Source organism: Coloeus monedula (assembly GCF_965178545.1).
Source record: "Coloeus monedula genome assembly, chromosome: 5".
NCBI classification, from domain to species: Eukaryota; Metazoa; Chordata; class Aves; order Passeriformes; family Corvidae; genus Coloeus; species Coloeus monedula.
The window spans coordinates 73194785-73213349 of record NC_138785.1 but is presented as its reverse complement, the minus strand read 5'-3'; the positions used below and the strand labels follow the sequence as shown (position 1 = coordinate 73213349).

General features: G+C 62.6%; 3 protein-coding genes across 4 annotated transcripts in view; 1 reads left to right on the top strand and 2 right to left on the bottom strand.

Moving 5' to 3' along the window:
• LOC309573246 (dedicator of cytokinesis protein 2-like) overlaps positions 1–7126 on the top strand; it is a gene marked incomplete at its 5' end in the record, with an annotated part of 44506 nt that extends 37380 nt beyond the window's left edge. Inside the window, 20 exons of the mRNA XM_082282009.1 lie at positions 29–177; positions 341–426; positions 909–1065; positions 1427–1467; positions 1642–1732; positions 1816–1935; positions 2492–2581; positions 2703–2807; positions 3307–3448; positions 3630–3711; positions 3805–3889; positions 4115–4201; positions 4407–4583; positions 4709–4792; positions 4880–5017; positions 5346–5440; positions 5858–6008; positions 6260–6368; positions 6754–6887; positions 6960–7126. Coding sequence (XP_082138135.1) covers positions 29–177; positions 341–426; positions 909–1065; positions 1427–1467; positions 1642–1732; positions 1816–1935; positions 2492–2581; positions 2703–2807; positions 3307–3448; positions 3630–3711; positions 3805–3889; positions 4115–4201; positions 4407–4583; positions 4709–4792; positions 4880–5017; positions 5346–5440; positions 5858–6008; positions 6260–6368; positions 6754–6887; positions 6960–7049 — 2213 coding nt within the window. The 3' untranslated portion in view covers positions 7050–7126. The remainder of the gene's footprint in view (positions 1–28; positions 178–340; positions 427–908; positions 1066–1426; positions 1468–1641; positions 1733–1815; positions 1936–2491; positions 2582–2702; positions 2808–3306; positions 3449–3629; positions 3712–3804; positions 3890–4114; positions 4202–4406; positions 4584–4708; positions 4793–4879; positions 5018–5345; positions 5441–5857; positions 6009–6259; positions 6369–6753; positions 6888–6959) is intronic.
• An 813-nt stretch (positions 7127–7939) lies between these two features.
• LOC309573312 (BCL2/adenovirus E1B 19 kDa protein-interacting protein 3-like) lies at positions 7940–9994 on the bottom strand. Of its 2 annotated transcripts, none has more exons than XM_082282149.1 (6): positions 9801–9994; positions 9104–9233; positions 8875–9004; positions 8706–8800; positions 8469–8618; positions 7940–8255 (listed from the first exon to the last, which is right to left on the bottom strand). In XM_082282149.1, exons 1-6 carry the CDS (start codon positions 9886–9888, stop codon positions 8207–8209), a joined length of 642 nt encoding a protein of 213 aa, XP_082138275.1. In that variant the 5' UTR covers positions 9889–9994; the 3' UTR covers positions 7940–8206. The 2 variants fall into 2 exon arrangements, with proteins under 2 accessions (XP_082138275.1, XP_082138276.1); XM_082282150.1 differs by having other exon boundaries at positions 8469–8590.
• Positions 9995–10214: 220 nt separating this feature from the next.
• Positions 10215–18495, bottom strand: AUP1 (AUP1 lipid droplet regulating VLDL assembly factor). Its single transcript, XM_082281715.1, has 12 exons — positions 18374–18495; positions 17948–18085; positions 17361–17511; positions 16003–16190; positions 15776–15848; positions 13614–13687; positions 12768–12834; positions 12133–12238; positions 11850–11996; positions 11553–11713; positions 11310–11398; positions 10215–10485 (listed from the first exon to the last, which is right to left on the bottom strand). The coding sequence occupies exons 1-12, from the start codon at positions 18421–18423 to the stop codon at positions 10437–10439; spliced, it is 1293 nt and encodes a 430-aa protein (XP_082137841.1). The 5' UTR covers positions 18424–18495; the 3' UTR covers positions 10215–10436.
• Positions 18496–18565: the final 70 nt, after the last annotated feature.

Genomic DNA, 18565 nt, shown 5'->3' with positions numbered 1-18565 from the left:
TGCCCCGCAGCCCTCCCTGTCCTTCCAGGACAGCGCAAGATCGAGTTCATCCCGGGCATGGTGGGCCCCATCCTGGAGATGACGCTGGTGCCGGAGCCGGAGCTGCGCAGGTCCACCATCCCCATCTTCTTTGACATGATGCTCTGCGAGCACCGGCTCACCGGGAGCTTCAGCCGGGTGAGGGACAAGGCTGCTCCTGGGGGAGCAGGAGGGGGTGGGATGTCGTGGGAACCACCCACGCCAGGGGAGTGGCGTGGCCTGGGAACGGGGCCCCTTTCTGCGGGCAGTCTCTGAGGAGGGGCTGCTCCAAGCTCAGCCCATCCTCATCCCCTCTCCGCAGTTTGAGGATGAGATCCTGCGCAGGCTGGACAGCGAGGTGGAGGGCGGCCGGGGGGACGAGCAGTACATGCAGCTTTTCAAGAGCATGTGAGTGTGCAGTGACATCCCTGCCACCTTCTCCCCAGGGCGTGACCCTTTGCTATCACCATTCCCTGCCCTCCCATCCCTCCTCATGCTGTGCCCTGGCCCGGAGTGTGCCACGGGGGAAAGGGACCAGCGAGGAGGATGGCTGGTGCCTGAGCACCGTCGTGTGACCCCTGCACACCTCTGCTGGCCCTGCCAGCCAGCCCCTGCCTGCCCTAGCTGCCACCTCTGCCCCAGTGATGCCCCTGCCCTAGGAATTACCGTTGTCCTGCCCCAGGAATTACGCTATGCCTTAAGCGATACCCCTGCCTCAGGTGATGCCACTGCCCCAGGTGTCATTCCTGGCCCAGGAATTACTCCTGCCCCGGGTGATGCCCCTGCTCTGCCCAGGTTTTGCTCCTGCCCTCTTGTGCTGAGCAGGGCAGTGGTGGGAGCACTGCAGAGCTGGCTGTGCAGTGGGACCCGTGTCCTCTTGTCCTCCCCAGCCTGCTGAGCTGCTGCCAGAGCCACCCTGAGCTGGCCAAGCCTGGAGAGGACTTTGTGAAGCTGGTGAGCGAACTCCTGGAGCGGCTCTTGGACTACCGGGCTGTCATGAATGACGAGAACAAGACCTACAGCATGAGCTGCACCGTCAACCTCCTGGTGGGCACTTGTGCCCTGCTCCAGCTCCCTGAGGCTGGCAGGGCTCATCCCCATGTCCCCAGCTCCCTGGGGCAACCAGGGCTTGTTCCCATGCTTCCCCAGGTCCCCCGGGCTGGAAGGGCTTGTCCTTGCATCCCCCCAAATCCCAATGGCGCCTCTGGCACAGCAGAGATAGGGTGCACGTGGTGCCAGAACCGATGTCCCTTGGGAGTCACCGTGCAGCTCCCCAGAGCTGTGGCAACCCCATCCCTGCATGGGGATGGTCCTGGCAGCACCACGACCCAGAGGGTGGTACTGTGGGGGGCTGTGGCATGTGCCACCCCTAGGGCCACTCAAACAGCCCTCGTCTGCCCTTCCACAGAACTTCTACAAGGAGATCGACCGCCAGGCCATGTACATCAGGTGAGCATAGCCCTGGGGACACCGGCAGCACCTGGGGTGGGGTGTCCCAAGCAATCCCAATGGGATAGGGGTGGCAGAGCAGCCTGAGGGGCAGGGTGATGGGGCTCTGCTTCCAAACTGTCGGGCCCCACACATGGGACTGTCACTCCCCACGCATGGCTCTGTCACTCCCAGGTACCTGTACAAGCTGAAGGATCTGCACATCAGCTACGAGAACTACACGGAGGGAGCCTACACGCTGCTGCTGCACGCCCGGCTGCTCACGGTGGGCACGGGGGACTCAGGGGGACTGTGGAGGGTGGGCAGCCCTGTGGGCATGGTGTGACACGTCCCCGTTCCCTTGTGCAGTGGTCAGAGGAGTCGAATGCAGCCCCCGTGCCGGGCCCACACAGCCCCCACCTGCACACCCAGCGCCAGCTGAAGGAGGCTCTGTACAACCAGATCATTGAATACTTCGACCAGGGCAAGGTGAGTGTGGCCACCTGCCCCTACAGACCCTGCAGCCTCTGAGCCCTCGCAGCTGCAGGGAGCTGGGCTGGCTTAGAGCAAACCTGGCCCCCTTGCCACCACTGTCCCCTGTTCCAAGCTCCCGGACCTCACCCTCAGCACAGCCCCTCACTCTCCCCACTGCTGCAGTGGGGCTGGAGCTGCCCTGCAGTGAGCCTGGGCTGGATGGTTCACCCCACAGCCACTGTCCTTTGTGTCCCTTTTCCCTATCCCACCCTGTCCCATCGCATCCCAGCCCAGTCCTTGTACTGCCAGGGGCCGGCAGCTCAGACAGCTCAGGACAAAGGCTTGATGGCGTGGGCTGGGGGGCTCCAGGGCTGGAGATGGTGGGAAGCCAAGTCCTGCTGCTGCCCACTGGACCACCAGTCCCCACAGGAGAGCCCTGTCCCCCTCCTCATGGCGTGCAGGGGTGCAGGTGCCCCCACAGGCAGGGTGGTCTCTGCTGGAAATCCCTGGTGCCCCCTTCCCCAGCTCACCCTGCACCGGGGGGCCCTGTCTTGGCCCCTCTCTTCTCCAGATGTGGGAGGAGGCCATCCACATCTGCAAGGAGCTGGCGGAGCAGTACGAGAGCCACGTGTTCGACTATGAAATGCTGAGTGACATCCTGGTGGGTGCCTGGCTGGGGTTGGGGTGGCTGCTGGCAGGGCAGGATGGCAGGGATGATCTGGGGGGAATGGGGGGGTCTTCAGGGCCCCATCCTGCCCTCATCCTACCCCTCTCCCCTGCAGCAACGAGAAGCCAAGTTCTATGAGAAGATCCTGAAGGTGCTGCGGCCCAGCCCGGACTACTTTGCCGTGGGGTACTATGGGCAGGGCTTCCCCACCTTCCTCCGGGTAAGCAGAACCAGGAGCAGCTCCACACCTGCCACCTCTGCACCCAAGGAAACCCACTCCTCACTGGTGTCCACCTGGGTGTGGAGCTGTGGACCACAACTCTGAGTGTCATCATCGAGCCCATTCCTTACTCAGCATCTGTCCCCTCCACGTCTGTCCTGGAGATGTGTGTCCTGGGGAAAAGGTCAGATGGTTTGCACAAGTCCAGTCACTCTCCCCGCATCCCTCCATGCTGCCACGTCCTCGTAGAAGCCACTGAATTTGTCAGGCAGGATTTGTCCTTAGTGACATTGCTTGGCTGGCACCAGTCCTGATTCTCCATGTGCCTGCTTCCTTTTTCCTCTAGTTCCTGGGTTTGGGGGGATATTTTTTTCTAGAGGGGGGGTGTCTCCTGCTTGGCAGGAGGTTCAGCCTCATCAGCACCAGCACCCCAGTTCTCTGGACCTCGCCGGCCCTGCTCTGTGGCAGTGGGATGAGCTGTCACCTTCCTCCCCTGCAGAACAAGGTCTTCATCTACCGGGGCAAGGAGTATGAGCGGCGTGAGGACTTTGAGATGCAGCTGCTGAGCCCCTTCCCCAATGCTGAGAAGCTGAAGAGCACATCTCCCCCTGGCCAGGACATCACCGACTCCCCAGGGCAGTGTATCCTCTGTGTACAGGGATGGGGCTGGGAGGGTGGCTCGGTCCCTGCCTATTGCTCTCCATGCAGGAATTCCTGCAGTGCCTCTCTGTACCTCTGGGTTTCACCCCTCCGGGCCCTGGAGCCCCTCTCCCCAGCAGCCCTGTCCCCCAGTGCGTGCCCGTGGTTCCTTCACTCACACAGACATCCAGTGCTTCACCGTGCAGCCGGCAGAGGAAGCCAAGATCCGGCTCAAAGGCCGGAGCATCCCTGAGCAGATCACCAAGTGAGTGTCCAGCTCAGGGAGTCCCTGCTCTGCTCCGTGTGGGTGGGACACAGTGGAGGTCCTCTCCCATCTCTGCCCCTTCCCTCCCCACAGCTTCTACAAAGCCAACCACATCCAGAGGTTCAGCTACTCACGGCCCTTCAAGAGGGGCCCGAGCGACCCGGACAACGAATTTGCAGTGAGTGCTGGGAGGGGCTGCCAGGACCCCCCCACAAGGAGGGACAGGAGAGCTGGGGGTGCCCTGCAAGGAGCTCAGGGTCCAGAGGAGAGATAGGGGGCCCTGCGATAGCGAAGGTGGTAGTCCTGTGCCAACGGAGGTGGGAGCTCCCCACGCCACAGGACAGCCAGGGGTGACCCAGGGTGATGGGAAGAGGATGAGGGGTGACTGCTGCTCTTCCCACAGAACATGTGGATTGAGCGGACAACCTTCAGGACAGCCTATCCCCTGCCCGGCATCCTGCGCTGGTTCGTTGTGACCTCCACTGAGACGGTGAGGAGGAGGCTGGGGGGCAGCAGGGCTCTCCCAGGGTCCTGGTGGGCACAGCCCCAGCCCTGCCAGGTCTGAGGGGCTTCATGGGGTGACATGTGAAGCCCCAGAGGTCCCTCCAGTGGGGTGGGGAAAGCCCACCCTGCCAGCCCTAACGAGGAGGGGCAGGTGGCTGTGCCAGCAAACGCTGACCCCTCTCTGCGCACAGATCGTCATCTCCCCCCTGCAAAACGCCATTGAGACCATGATGAAAACCAATGAGAAAATCATGAGCGAGATCAACCGGCACCAGAACGACCCCAGCCTGCCCATTAACCCTCTCTCCATGCTGCTCAATGGCATCGTGGACCCTGCTGTCATGGGTGGCTTCGTCAAGTATGAGAAGGTGAGGACACCCAGGGGCTGTGTTGGGGCTGGCTGGGCACAGCCAGGACTGGCACTGGCACCACTCTGCCATCCCCAGGCTTTGTGGAGCTGGGCCAGCAGTGGAGCTGAGGAGGGTCGTTGCAGGCTTTTTTCCAGGAGTCCTACATCCAGGAGCACCCTGAGGATGGAGTGAACATCGAGAAGCTGAAGGACCTGATCGCCTGGCAGGTAACAGGCGCAGCATCCGTGTGGCAGGAACAGCTCCCCCGGTGTCCCCCGTCCCAGGGAGCCCCACAAGTCCCTGTTCTCCCTCAGATCCCGCTGCTGGCAGAGGGCATTCGGATCCATGGGCAGAAGGTGACAGAGGACCTGCGGCCGTTCCACGAGCGCATGGAGCAATGCTTCGAGCAGCTGCGGGCCAAGGTGGAGAGTCAGTATGGGATGCGGGAGATGGTGAGTGCCACGGCAGTGGGCATGGGGCAGGCACGGCTGGGGGGCACAGGCAGTGCCTGGCACCATGGGGGTGACACTGGACAAGCCAACGCAGGTGTGGGGCAGCAGGGAGCAGCTGGCTGAGGCCACAGCCAGGGCAGGAACAGGGTGAGGGGCACTGGGCATGGGGGACCTCGGGGTCCCTGCCTGCCCCAGGAGGGGGCACAGCACTGCTGGGGGTGGCTGGCACTGACGCAGAAGCGGTCAGAGAGGGCACTGCTGGCCCTGGTGGAGCCCAGGGATGGGCTGAGGAGGCTCTGCCCTCTCATCCCTCCTGGCTGTCTCTCAGATGTTCTTTGAGGACCGGCGGAGCGGACGACCCCGGTCCATAGCCTGGGTACCTGACTGGGACCGGCTGAGCCACACTGGAGCCAGGCAAGTGCTGTGGTGGAGAGTGCTGGTTGTCCCCTCTCACCACCCTCAGCCCTCCCTACTGAGCCCTCCTCACTCTCCTCTGCCCCAGGTGCTTCCCTCCCACCTCCCCAGTCCTCTGCCCTTCCACTTTCCCTTTGTGCCAAGTGCATCTCAGGGGTCCATCCCGCCAGGCCACCACGGTGGCCCTGTCCCTATGGGGGGGCATGGAGGGGAGACACCCCATGTGCAGCTCCCAGGCTCACCTGGACACTGCTGTCACCTGAGCCATCCACTCTTGTCCCCCAAACCTCCCCTGTGGAGCTCTGCCATGGACAGTGCTGGTGCCTGGCTGAGTGCAGCTGCTCCTAACGATGCTCCAGCTGGTCCATGGCATAGCCCTGCTCCTCCCTCCCCTGCTGTCCCTCACCTATCCCAGTCACCCCACAGCACAGAGGCACCCCCGACCCCAAAGCCTGCCCCCCACCCCTCTGAGAGCGAGGACCACAGGAATGAGCGCAGGGAGAACCGCTCAAGCTCCATCTTTGGGCCCCGGCGGCAGGACCCACGCCAGTCCATCTCGGAGCTGCCAGAGCCCAAGGTGATGCTCAGCACAGCCCTAGTGCCTCCCTGGTGCCCTGCTTGCACTCCCCTGGGTGTCCTGCTGCACCCAGAGCCCCTGGTCCTGCCCACAGCACCAGCCCCCTGCCCAGATGGGACCCCTCGGGGGGCTGGTGGCAGCCCCTGCTGCAGGGAGGGCAGGAGCAGGGGCTGGAAGGGCACAAGGCTGGAGACCCAGGGCTGCAGGGCTGCCTGGCACCTGAGGTGCTGAGCCTCTCCTCTGTGCCACAGGACGAGAAGTGGAGACTCTCCTGCAACATCAGTGAGAGCAGCCTGAGCTCTGATGGGAAACAGCCCCCACCGAGCCGAGCTGCTGCTGGTGCTCAGCCCCGCACTGCAGGTACAACCTGCCAAGCCACCTTCCTGGGAGTCCCTACAGCCCCATGAGCAGGGCTGTGCCCTCCCACAGCACCCCTAGCATATGCCTCTGTGCCCCTCATGGTGGCACAGAGTGGGAGCACCCCTGCTGAACACTCCCTGTGGGGCTGTAGCCATTGATCCTGGACCTTGTGCCACCGGGTCTTGGTGCCAAGAGCTGTTCCTGGTGGGAACCAGCTCCCTGCTCCTGGCTGGGCTCACTTTCCATGGCACCTCTGTCCCCTCTGCCCAGCACTGCCACAGTCCCGTAGGCAGGAACGCTGGCCCCGACAGCCTTGGGGACGCTGATGGGCCCTACGCACCCCCAGGCTGGCTGAGCCTCCATCCCACCCCTCCTGCCTGCACAGGGTCCTCCCTGTCTCCCACTGGCTTTGGTGGCCGTGTGAAAAGCGCCAGCAAGCTCCCGCCACTGCCCCGCAAGTTCAGCCCCGCGGTGTACGAGACGTTCCTGGAGCAGAGCGATGCTGCAGCAGGAGGGAAGGTACGGGAAGGGAGGCACTGGCTGGCCCTGGCCCCCAGTCCCACCACCCCTCACGTCCCTCTCTGCTCGCAGGCATCCACATCTCCAACAGTGGATGGGAACAAAAGCCCCAAGTCACCGCCACTGCCACCACCCAAGTCCAAGCGACTGTCACAGCTCTGACCCGATGCCACCTGCAGCTGCAGTGTCCACAGGGGCCACCCCTGCCCAGAGTGCCCAGCCAGCTGCTGGACCCACGGCCCTGCTTGATTCTCACCTGCTGGAGCACCTCTTGCAGCACTGCCACCTGGAGCATCCTGCATGGCCACGGGACTCCCACTGTGCACTGGGCACTGCCACCTTGGGTCCCGCCAACTCTGGCTATTGCCACCCTCCCGATGTCCCCTGGGGCTGGGACCCACCTGGCCCTGCATGCTTCCTATGCTACTGGAGCTGTGCTGAGCTCCCACACATGCAGCCCCTCCCAGCCATGAGGACCAAGCTGCCCATGGACTGCACCATGACAGGGAGAGAACCAGTGATCTCCTGGTGGCATTTCTGGGCGATTCCTGCTCCCCACTCACGGGACAGCTCCTGCTCCTTGGCTGCCCACCCCATCCTTCAGCACCAAGACACATTCCTGGTCCAGACTGCACGGGTGTGCACATGGGCGCTGGCAGCCTCACGCTCTGCAGTGCCACCTCTCCTGCCCACACCTGCCACCTGCACCAGGCAGGTGTCACTGCCCTGACTGGCCATGCCACGCTCAGCTCCTGCCTCTGCACTGCAGCTACAGCTAATAAAGGGCAAATGCCTCAGCCAGGCACCTGTGTGGGGGCTGAGCACCCGTGTGAGCCCCAGCACCCACCCCTGCTTGCCCACAGCCCAACCAGGGGCCCATCCCCAGCTGGCACCACCCCAAAGCACAGGCACTCACCCCTCCTGCCGCAGGGAAGGACCCCAGGGAGCCCAGTGGTCACTCCCTAAGCCAGGCTGTGCTGGCCAGACACAGGGAGGGGACTCGCTGCTCAGCCCCTGAGCTGGCACAGGGCTCTTTATTCAGGTGGGCTCAGTCGTATTTACAGTCTGTGTTACAGGGGGACCTGGACCTGTAACCAGGGATGGGGAGGGCAGGGGCTGCCTGTGGCTGGGAGCTGCCATCAGTGGGTTCTGGTCTACGGGGGAGAGTGGGATCGGCTCCTGAGGTGAGGGCTGAGGGAGAGACACGGGGAGAAGGTGCCTTGTGCCATGAACACGGGGCCTGGGAGTGGTCAGGCTGCACTGGTGCCGGGCTCTCCCCGCATTCCCAACGGAGCAGAGGGTGCTGCCTGCCCGGCTCCTCACAGGGGGTTGGCTGAGGAGGCTGCCAGGCGCTTCCCGATGTAGATCCTGGATTGGAGAGAGTGACTGTGAGGCACTGGCAAAGGGTGCTGGGCCCCAGCAAGCCAGGAGCAAGGGGAGATGACAGCAGACCACTGCAGCTGCTGGGAGCAGTGGTGGATGAGCAGTCCAAACGCAGGAGTGTTCCCTCCTCCCCCAGTCCCAGGACAAGACCCTCCAGACACTCCCCCCAGGCCCATGGTGAGACCCACAGACACTCACCCCAGCCCCAGGGTCAGCAGGTGGCTGAGCAGGAGTGAGGGGATGAAGAGCAGCAGCAGCTCTGAACTGAAAAGTCTCTTCTTCCTCCCCACTGCACCTCCCTGCAGGCTCCACAGCACTGGCTGGGGGGAGCACACAAAGGCAAATTCCCTGGGAAAAGTGCATGATTAACAGGGGCACAGGGACAGCAGCATGGGGGTCAGCAGGATTTGCTGGCAGGGGGACAACAGGACTTACTTTGGAGACAGGTACCGAGGGCAGCGGGTACAGGCCCAGCCCAGGGACGCTGTCAGGCGTCGCTGCCTCCACTTGGCTTCCTCTGGCACATCCCACTGGAAGGAGACACAGGGCAGGTCAGAGCAGAGCCCGGGGGCACAGCAGGGTGTGGTGGGGGCAGCTCCCTCACCTGCCGGGGGTGGGGGCAGCCCGCTGGGGGCTGGCTGTGGGCAGGCAGCACCTCACTCTCCCCTGGCTGCTCGCTCCCATGGCTGGTTCCGTCGTCATCCCAGGCTGGGGAGCCCAGCACGAGCAGGGCCCTGCAAACAGAAACCCTCAGTCACTGAGCCCAGCCTGCGCCTCCAGTGCCAGCCCCGGCTCAGGAGGGCTCCGGAGCTCGGCTCCCCCTCGGAACTCACCCGTCACCGCTCTCTGTCTCCAGTTGGGCCTCCAGCAGCATCCGCTCCACGTCGGCGTGGCAGGAGAACGGCGAGGGTGCCGGCTCGGGCTCAGGGCAGCCTGGGCCACACCGCAGCTCCACCCAGGAGCCTGGAGGGGCTGTCAGCCCTCGCGCTGTCCCGGGCCCACCCCTGCACTCCATCCCATCCCGGCCCGGAGCCCTCCCCGGCACACCCCGCACCCCTACCCATACACCGCGGGAGCACCTAGTGCAGTCTCCCACCCGGAACGTCCCACGCACCCCAGGGCTGTTCTCCTGGGACCCACATCTGCCCCATCCCCGCGGTGCTCACCAGCCCCCCCGAGACCCCCACTGACCCAACCCCCGGTGCACACCAGCCTGTCCGGGACCCCCGCGCTCCCCAGCCCCCGGCGCACGTCAGCCCCGCAGAAACCCCGCCTGGGCTCCCTACAGACCTGCTCCCCCATCCACAGTGCACATTAACCACCCGGGACTCCCGGTGACCCAGACCCTCCATGTGCACGTCAGCCCCCTGACCCCCGGGCTCCCGCACTGTCCCGAACCCCGTGGTGTCCCTTCCCGCCCGGGTCTCCCATTGTCCCGAACCCCTCGGTGCCCCGAAGCCCCCGGTTCCCCGTCCCGCCCGGCTCCCCCAGTGCCCCGATCCCGCCCCGGTGCCCCAGTTCCCCCCGGACCGTCGTCGCCGGCTCCCGCCATGGCCCCGCGGGTGCTCCGCGCGCAGCCCCCGCCGCTGACAGTCACGTGACGCCCGCGAGCCCCCATGTAAATAAAACCACCGGCACCGGGCGCCGGTCTCTTAAAAGGGCGCCGGCTCCGCCCGCTGGGGCCCGCGAGCCGCAGCCCGCCCGGCCGCGGGGGCGGCGGCCCCGCCGCGTTGCCTCTTTAAGCGGCGCCTACGTGCGGCGCGCGAGCAGGCGCCGGCTGCGGCGCGTGCAGACCCGCACGGAGCCGGGCCGCCCCCGCCCCCCCGTTGGCCCCGCCCCTCTCCCCGTTGGCCCCGCCCCTCTCCCCGTTGGCCCCGCCCCTCTCCCCGTTGGCCCCGCCCCTCGCCCCGTTGGCCCCGCCCCTCGCCCCGGTGCCCGCACAGCCCGAGCCGCGCCGGACGCTGCCGCCGTTTATTTCCGCCGCCAGGGGGCGCCCCCGCCCCGCCCGTCCCGTCCGCACGGGGCCCGCGCGCTCCCGGTGCCACCGGTGCGGCCCGATCCGGCCCGGGGCTCCGGTCAGGGGTTGCCACCGGCCAGGTCCGGTCCGGTCCGGGGCTCCGGTCAGGGATTGCCACCGGCCCGGTCCGGCCCGGTCCGGGGCTCCGGTCAGGGGCTGCCGCCGGCCCTTGCTGCGCCGTGCTTCTCGGCGAACCGCCTGCAGGAGAGAGCGCCCTCAGACACCGCGGGGCTGGGACCTCCCGAGGGGCCTGACCGCGAACCCCCCCGGGGATCACCCGTCCGGCCGGGAAGCAGCCCCGAGGGACCGGGACCTGAGAACACCGCAGCACCCCAGGGCTGGGCACTCTGTGGCTGCACGCTGGCTCTGGTCGGACCCTGGTTCCATTCCAAGGTCGCCTGGAGCCCATGGAAACCGGTGGAGGCAGCAGGAGCTGCTCTGAGAGAGCCACGGGACAGGTACAACAAGCCCGACAGAGCATGGACCGAGTGAGGGCTGCAAGAGGCTGGGAGGTACCCACGGCAGTCCCTGCACCCCAGCAGATCCCAGCCAGGTTTCCCAGTCAGGGTTTCCCAACAGGACAGTTCCCCCAGCACCACCCCAGCGATCCGGTGCCCAACAAGCCCAGGCACACTCAACTTCCCCTCAAACTCAATCCTCAGTTTTCTGTACCTTCCTAAACCAAGACCCACACACCAGAACTGGCCTCTTGTCCCATGATTTGCCTCATGGAAACCCTGCACAGAGATCAAACTCACTCCCTGTTCCCTCACACCAAGGAGGATTAACAGCGCTGTCCCTGGTGCCAAGCAAGTATGTCCTGCCCACGCTGAGGGTGCCACAGTGCCAGTGGAACCCCTGAGAAACCCAGTCCCACAGGGGCTCCCATCAGCCAAACATGACTCACACTGGAGAGCCCAGTGCCCAGGACATCTCGGGTGCTGCTGGGGCCGGGATCTGGGGGCTCGAGCAGGGGGATCTGTTGGATAGCCCTGGCAGGGGGACATGTGGGGGGCTCTCACCTCCTGGCATAGTCGTACAAGGCTCGTTTCCTCTCCTGCAAGGACAGGTGACGCTCCACGGGGGACTTTGCAAACTGCTTTGTAGCTGGCTGGAAGAGAAAGCACAGGAGCCATCAGCAGACAGATGAAGCAGGGGGCTCCTTGGTGGCTCCGGAAGAACCTGGCATGCCAGGTCAGTGCTCCATGCCCCTGGCTAGTCCTATACATGAGCCACCAGAGCAGGGAGACACAACCCCAAAGTACCTTGGAAGAAGGCGCAGCCACAGAGCCCTGGATGCCAGAAGCAGCTGCAGCCTGGGAGGTAGACGGGGCAGGCAGGTCTCCAGCCTCTTTACTCTCAGGGAAGAAGGGAACTCTCCCCTCCAGCAAGTTGGCAATGGTGGTGTCTACACAGTTGGTTTGGACTGCAGGGACAAAGGGAGAGATCAGGACACTCCATCCTGGCTGCCACTGTGTTCCAGTGCAGTGGGGACAAGGTTTCTTCTTTCAGACCACAGAAGGTGCCCCCACGTCCCTGCTGCCACCTGAGTCCCTACTCACCCAGGTCTGTCCTGATGACCTCCAGGGGCACATGAGGCAGCACCTCCTTGACCTGCTGTGCCATGGCCATGACCCGCACGTCCTCGGGAGCACCCCCGGGCAGGCTGGGGGGCACCCTGGGCCGGGCTGCTGGGCGCTGGCTCGAGGCTGCAGGAGAAAGGACAGGGGGCACAGGGTGAGGCACTAAAAGTGCGCAGCCTGTCGCTGAGAGCAGACAGAGGCCCCCCAAAAGCAGAGCCCATGCTGAAGTTCCATAGCCAAGACCCCCCCCAAGGATGCCCACCTGGGGCAAAGGGCAGCCGTGACGTGTGCCTCAGCCTCTTCATGTGCTCGGTCCTGTCGGCAGCGGTGATCCGTGTGGATACCACACCCAGCTCCATGGCCAAGAGCTGTGGAATGCAGAGGAGTCACACGTAAAAACAGACAACACACACGGCCCAGGCAGCCCCTCCACGCTGGGGAGTGTGTCAGGGGTACATGGAGCCACGGTGACAAGAGGGCTGGGAACTGATTTCTCCAGGGCCTCAGGGATGCATTTCAGCGTTGCAGAGAACCAGGAAGGATCAGGAGTAGCAGTATCATCCTGCCAAAACAGGCTGACAAGGAGATGTCTGGAGCTGTGAAGTACTCAGCACATATGGGCAGAGTGGAGAAACAATTGCTTCGTGGCATTATAGAAAGGGGGTGAAAGGTTTGAACTCAATGGGAAGAGCCCTGACAACTGCAGAAAGGCTCAATGTGGGGTGGCAAACAGGCCATGAAATAACTGAGTAAGGGGCAATAAGTACGTACCAGAGCTCCCATCACACAAACACATCCAGAAACGCCCTCTGCAACTCTGCTTGCACCCTGCTCTCCTCTGTGCCCATCCCAAACTGCAGCAGCCCTACACATCCCTCTCCCACACCACCCTCCTACCTCCTGAACTCGGAGCGCAAAGTCCTCACTCCGCTCGTCCGCTTGTCTGGGGACAGACGGCATCCACCTGAATGGGGACAACAGCACATGGAGCCAGCCCCGCTGGGAGCAGCCCCTGGAGACACCCTGCCATCCCCACCGCCACGCTCCCTGCTCACCCCCACACCTTTCCCCACAGGAGCACCAAACCCCAACACCCACTCCCAAATCCAGGACATGGCTTGGCTCAGAAGACAGAACTGGCTCATCAGAGCTGTGTTAGCCCTCAAGTGTAACGCGAGGGATCTACAGTTCCCAGAAAGGCCTTAATGAGGATCCGTGGACATTTACATGGAAGTAGAAAACAGGTCACCCAGAATTCAGGCAGATAGAACCAGGGAAAGGCTTTCCTGTGCTGAAATACACCAAGCCCTACATTTGATTCCCAGTCCCTTCCACTGCCCTCATTACAGCAAAGCTACTCAGCCAACCTGGGCTCACCCACGCCCTGGGCAGGGGTCTGGACCACCACTGCACCATCCCCCTGGACCACCCCATTCCCAAAGGATTGTAGGGACAGACAGAGATGCTAGGAGCCAGCACTGCTAGGCTGAGCAGCCCTGGAGAGAATCACTGCAGACCAGCTTCAAAAATACACCTGGAAACTTGAACTAAACACCTGGAAAGACTGAGACTCCTCTCCTTTCCACCTCAGAAGCTGGTCCAGCAGCTGGACATGGCCAGGCTCAGATGGTGCTGAGCCCAGCCCTGCTGTGGCACCCAGGGAGGGAGCTCTCACTGCCACGGTGACACCAAGGCCCTGCCCACCCTCAACCCTGCCCCAAATGGAAGAGAGAGACGTAGTACCTTACTTGATAAACTGTGAAGGGAACGAAGAAAGTCCAGAGCAGCTCCGCGATCCAGGAGGAGTCAGCCACGCTCTGGGGAAGAGAGCACAGTGAGATTCCACCCATGGAACAGGAGCTGGTCCAGGCTCCACAGGGGATGGAGGTGGGCAGAGCACACCTGAGCTGTGGCTGGAGGACTGGGAAAGTGGGAACAGCAAAGGCAGTGCAAGCAGGGCAAGCCACAGGGCAGCTTCACCCTCATTAGTCATCACCAGTTTTCACTGCTCCCAGTCACCTTTTCCTCCCCCTAAGACAACAGCAAGACTTCCCCTCAGTATCCCCACATTCCCTCCTAGTCTGTGCCTTCAGAAAGCACCAAAAATGCCTGAAAACCTACTAATGCCTCAAAACCATGAGAATGCCTCCCTCATTCTGGTGGGAACAGCCTCTCTGATGTCCCAGCTCCTGCAAGCTCTCCCAGGGAACAGGACAAGAGGAAACTGCCTCACGTTGTGCCAGGGGAGGTTCAGGTTGGATATTGGGAAAATTCCTCCTTGAAAGGGCTGTCCAGCCCTGGCACAGCTGCTCAGGGCAGGGGGGAGTGCCCATCTCTGGGGGGATTTAACAGCCCTGTGGATGTGGCACTTGGGGACATGGTCAGTGGTGGCCTGGGCAGGGCTGGGGGAATGCTTGGACCCCATAGGCTCAGAAGGATTTTCCAACCCAAATGATTCTGTGATTCTCAGACAGGCTCATGCCTGGTTTATCCCACGGCCTGGGGAGAAGAGCTGTAAATGAGAAAAGCCCCAAAAGCCCAGCCATGATGGGAACAGAGAAGCCTCATTTCCTGGACAAACAGAACCTCAGAAGCCTAAACCCAAATGCCTGGAGTGATGCCCACAGCCAGATTTCAGCTACACTGCCTGTGCCACAGAACAACACCCTCCTGCAACATTCCATGCAACTGGAGCTGGAAAAAATTCTTTCTTAACCCCAAATTTGGTGGTTTTTATCAAGCCCAGTGCTTGATATATATCACACAAGTATGTAAGAAAATTTTCTATAAAACACCAATTGAACCATTTGAAATATCACATCTCCAGTCCTTCGAGTTTCTGATGGTTTAAAATCACACCTGAAATGCACCAGGATTTACTCAGCCAATGTGCACGAAGTACAAAGTCCTGCTCAGACTCTGGAGGTAGAATTTGAGCCAAGAAGTGACTGTAACCAGCACCTCCACACAGACCCACTGTTCCTCCTGACATGCACAAGGGAAGGGATAAACAGACAGACATATAAATTGTCACATCTCTGAATTTCTCAGAGGAACCAAACCCATAAGAGCACAAGAAACTCCTTATAAACTGTCCAGAACAGGAGAGATCTCCCACTTCTCTGGAGGAGTCATTCAAAATGTAACTTACCCTCATTGCTAGAAAAGTGCATCTTCACCCACACTTGTGGCCCTCCCTGAACTCTGCCTCAGCCTCCCTGGCCTGGCAGGGGTTAACAAAGCTCTGCCAAATATTCCCACAGTTCCCATCCCTGCACACATGCAGCTGACTCCTCACCCTGCCAGGGGTTCCTTTGCTGTGTCCCAGAGAAACACCAGACCCATGAGTGACAGCCATGACTCTCACCAGACATAAGACATAAATATCAGGAAATAAGAAATTCAACAAAGCCTTGCTGAGAGCAGTTTCCCTGCCTTTGGCAGCACTGCCATTGCCCTTGTGAACTTTATCCCTTGTGTGGGGCTGCTCTTGCACCATGTCCTGTGTCTCTGCCTGGGGCACCAGCTCAGGAGCCTCCAGAGCCTGGCAGGACCTTTGGCACATGGGCCCTCTCACAAGGACTGACTGCAGCTGGTCTTTCACAGCAGGGATTCACCAAGAGGAGAGGAGACAGCACTGGCCATGGAACCCAGAGGCACAGTGACAGCCAGCTAGGCCACCAAACATCTGTCAGACTGGCCAATGAAACCAGGGGAGTCCTGACTGGGCCAAGTTCCCAGGAAAGGCACCAGGAACAGTGTTAACCCCGAGCAGCTGTTTCTGGGGTGCCAGAACACGAGGCCAGGCCATACCACAAGCTCCAGAGCAGGAGCAGAAGGAACAGCAGCACCCAGAGCCCGGCGCAAAGCCCACCCCACACCCTGTCCCTGTGCCCACCACTCACCACGGCCACCAACGGCCTCCGGACCTGCAGGGCAACGGGCTGGACCACATCCAGGATGGAGAAGGGCCAGGAGCTGGAAGGGAGGAATTCTGCAGTGAATGATCCCAGAGCCACCTCGAGCCATTCTGTCACAGAGTGCTGGTTCCCCAGAGCCATTCTCAGCCACCCTGCCGCAGGAATTCCCACTCCCCAGTGCCACCCTGCTGTGGGAATTCCCATTCCTGCACCTGAAGCGGAGCAGCCCAGCCCGGCCGTTGGTGGCCGCCTCCTCTGGGAACAGCAGCAGTGGGGGATTCCCTTCGTGGGCCGAGTACTCCCTCAGCGAATCCACCAGCTCCGCACGGCTGCCTGTCACTCCCAGCTCCATGAATCCCCGGGACCAGCAGATGAACCCTGGGGCACCGCTCAATGCAGGCTGCAGGGAGAACAGGAGTGAGGAGGAAACGCCACCCTTCCCACCTTTTCAGGCCCTCCTGCCCCTCCAGGCCCACCTTCCCAGCTGACAGAGGTGACAAAGTTCCTCTTCGTTAGCAAAAACCCCTCTGGGACTGAGAGTGACCTGCGTTGACAGCACTGGTGGCCAAGAACACCTTACTGCCAGGCCTCAGCCCCTGCTCCAGCCCCAGTTCCACAGGGACTGGATTCCAAACAGTTCAGACTGTGCCCTGCCTGCCAGAGACAGGCACTCCCAGCTGCCCGTGTTCCCAGTGTTCTCTCCAGCAGTCCCTGACACACTTGGCAGGACACACACTGCTCCCAGGAGTCCCTCCTCTCCAGGCCAGGGGTAAATCCATGGCTGTGCAGGACACAGGAGCTACCCAGAGTCTGCTGACTCAGGAACTCCACACACAAAGGATTTTACAGGAGAGCAGGGACAGCCCAGAACTACCCAAGCATCACCAACATGCAGCTCCCTCAGCACCCTCCATGCACCCCCCGAAACCGCCCACCCAGTGCTGTGGGAAACCCCACACCCTGCCCCCTTATCCAGAAGGCCAGAGAAGGAAGAAGCTGCTGGGATCTGTCCATGCTTCACCAAAATCAACATTCACTGTAACAGCTCCTACTGCTCCTCACCCTGTTCCATTTTTTCAGGCAGAGCCCAAGAGTGACACTGAGCCACAGAAAACACCTCAAGGTTAACACTCTGAGTTAATAAATCAGATCTGGAGGTGAAACCTTCCAGGATCTGAAGGAGCCTACAGGGAAGCTGGAGAGGGAATCTGCATCAGGAACTGGAGTGACAGGACAAGCAGTAATGGGTACAACTGAAAGAGGAGAAATTTAGCCTGGATATTAGGAAGAAATTTTTGGCTGTTAGAGTGGTGAGGCCCAGGCCCAGGTCGCCCAGAGAAGCTGTGGCTGCCCCTGGATCCCTGGAAGCGTCCAAGGCCAGGCTGGATGGCGCTTGGAGCAACCTGGGCTAGGGGAAGGTGTCCCTGCCCATGCCAAGGGGTGGCACTGGCTGGGCTTTAAGGTGCCTCCTGACCCTGAAGATTCTGTGATACTGTGACCACTGCAAGACCAAATCGGGCAGAGCCGCCCGTGCCCCGCCCTGGGGGAGGAGCCCCGGCCGTGCCCTCACCGTGTTGCAAGAGGTGAGCAGGCTGACAACGTTGTGGTCGAAGGGGGTGACGTGGTTGGCAATGAAGACCCTGGCACCGGCCCCGCGCAGCCGAGGGTCACTCTGACGCACCAGCAACCCGAGCACGGAGCACATCACACGGACAATGAACCTGCCAGGGGAACAAGGATCTTCCTCAAGTCCCACCATCCGAGCCTGACACATCCAACACGAAGGGACCCGGGAATTCTGGCAGCTGGACAAACGACACTGGGACCAAATGGAAATGACACATCTGGAGCAGGAATTGTTGTAGGGCCGGGACTGGGATGAGGGCAGCAAGTGCCCACAGAACTCCTGAGCAGCACACCACGCCGATCCGCGTGCTCCGGACCAGTGCCTGAGCACTCCAGAGGTGGCTGCCAGCTCCGAGCTTGCCAGAGGAAGCACCTCCAAGGCTCCTGATGACAAGGAGTCCCGAAGGCACAGCTCCCCACAGATCCTTGCCTGAGCCAAGCCCCCGCGGGTCGTGATACCCAGGGGCCGGGGCAGCCCAGCCACCCCAGAGCCGCCCGGGGCAGCAGCCGGAGCCCCCCGAGACCACGCACCGGCGCACGACGCTGTCGGGCAGGGCGCAGCTGACCAGGAACACGTGGACGCCGATGAAGACGCGCAGGACAAGCAGGCAGAGCCCCACGGGGGCGTAGAGCAGCAAGGCCAGGAGCAGGAACCCATCGGTCGGGAACCTGCAGGGGCAGAGAGCGGCCGGGGCCGCCTGAGAAGGGCCGGAACGATCCCCGGACCCGCCCTGAGGCCGCCGCTCCGCGTGGTCCCCCCAACAAGTCTTCCAACCCACTTCAGGCACACCCCGGACCCTCCCTGGTCCCCCTACGGGTCACCCCGACCTTCCCCACGCGGCTTCCGTGAGACACCCCGGCCCTCCGCTGGCCCCGCGACCCCCGCCCAGGGTTCCCGCAGTTCTCGCGCGGCTCCCCCGGGAATCCCCACCGCGCGGGCCCCGGGCGGGCGCTCACCGGTGCGAGTCGAAGAGCCGCTCGGGGCCCGGGGCCGCGGGCGGCTCCATCCCCGCCGTGCCGGTGCCTCACGGCCGCCCCACACCCGCACCCTCCGCCATCTTGCCCGCGGCCGCGCGCGGGGCACGCTGGGAGCGTGCCGCCTTCCTGGTCCGCACCGCGCCGCCGCAGCACTCTCGCCTCGGCTACGGC

Bases quoted from the DNA above. Each gene is read 5' to 3' on its own strand.
- LOC309573312 (XM_082282149.1), bottom strand. From the start codon at position 9,888: ATGGGGGCTCGCGGGCGTCACGTGACTGTCAGCGGCGGGGGCTGCGCG. The intron at 9,234-9,800 runs GTCCGGGGGGAA...CAGCCCCTCCAG, and splicing joins GGCGGGAGCCGGCGACGACG to GCTCCTGGGTGGAGCTGCGG. The intron at 9,005-9,103 runs GTGAGTTCCGAG...TTCTGTTTGCAG, and splicing joins GAGACAGAGAGCGGTGACGG to GGCCCTGCTCGTGCTGGGCT.
- AUP1 (XM_082281715.1), bottom strand. From the start codon at position 18,423: ATGGAGCCGCCCGCGGCCCCGGGCCCCGAGCGGCTCTTCGACTCGCAC. The intron at 15,849-16,002 runs GTGCAGGAATGG...CCTCCCTTCCAG, and splicing joins GCTGGGCTGCTCCGCTTCAG to CTCCTGGCCCTTCTCCATCC. The intron at 11,714-11,849 runs GTGAGTAGGGAC...TTGTCCCTGCAG, and splicing joins GGTCATCAGGACAGACCTGG to TCCAAACCAACTGTGTAGAC.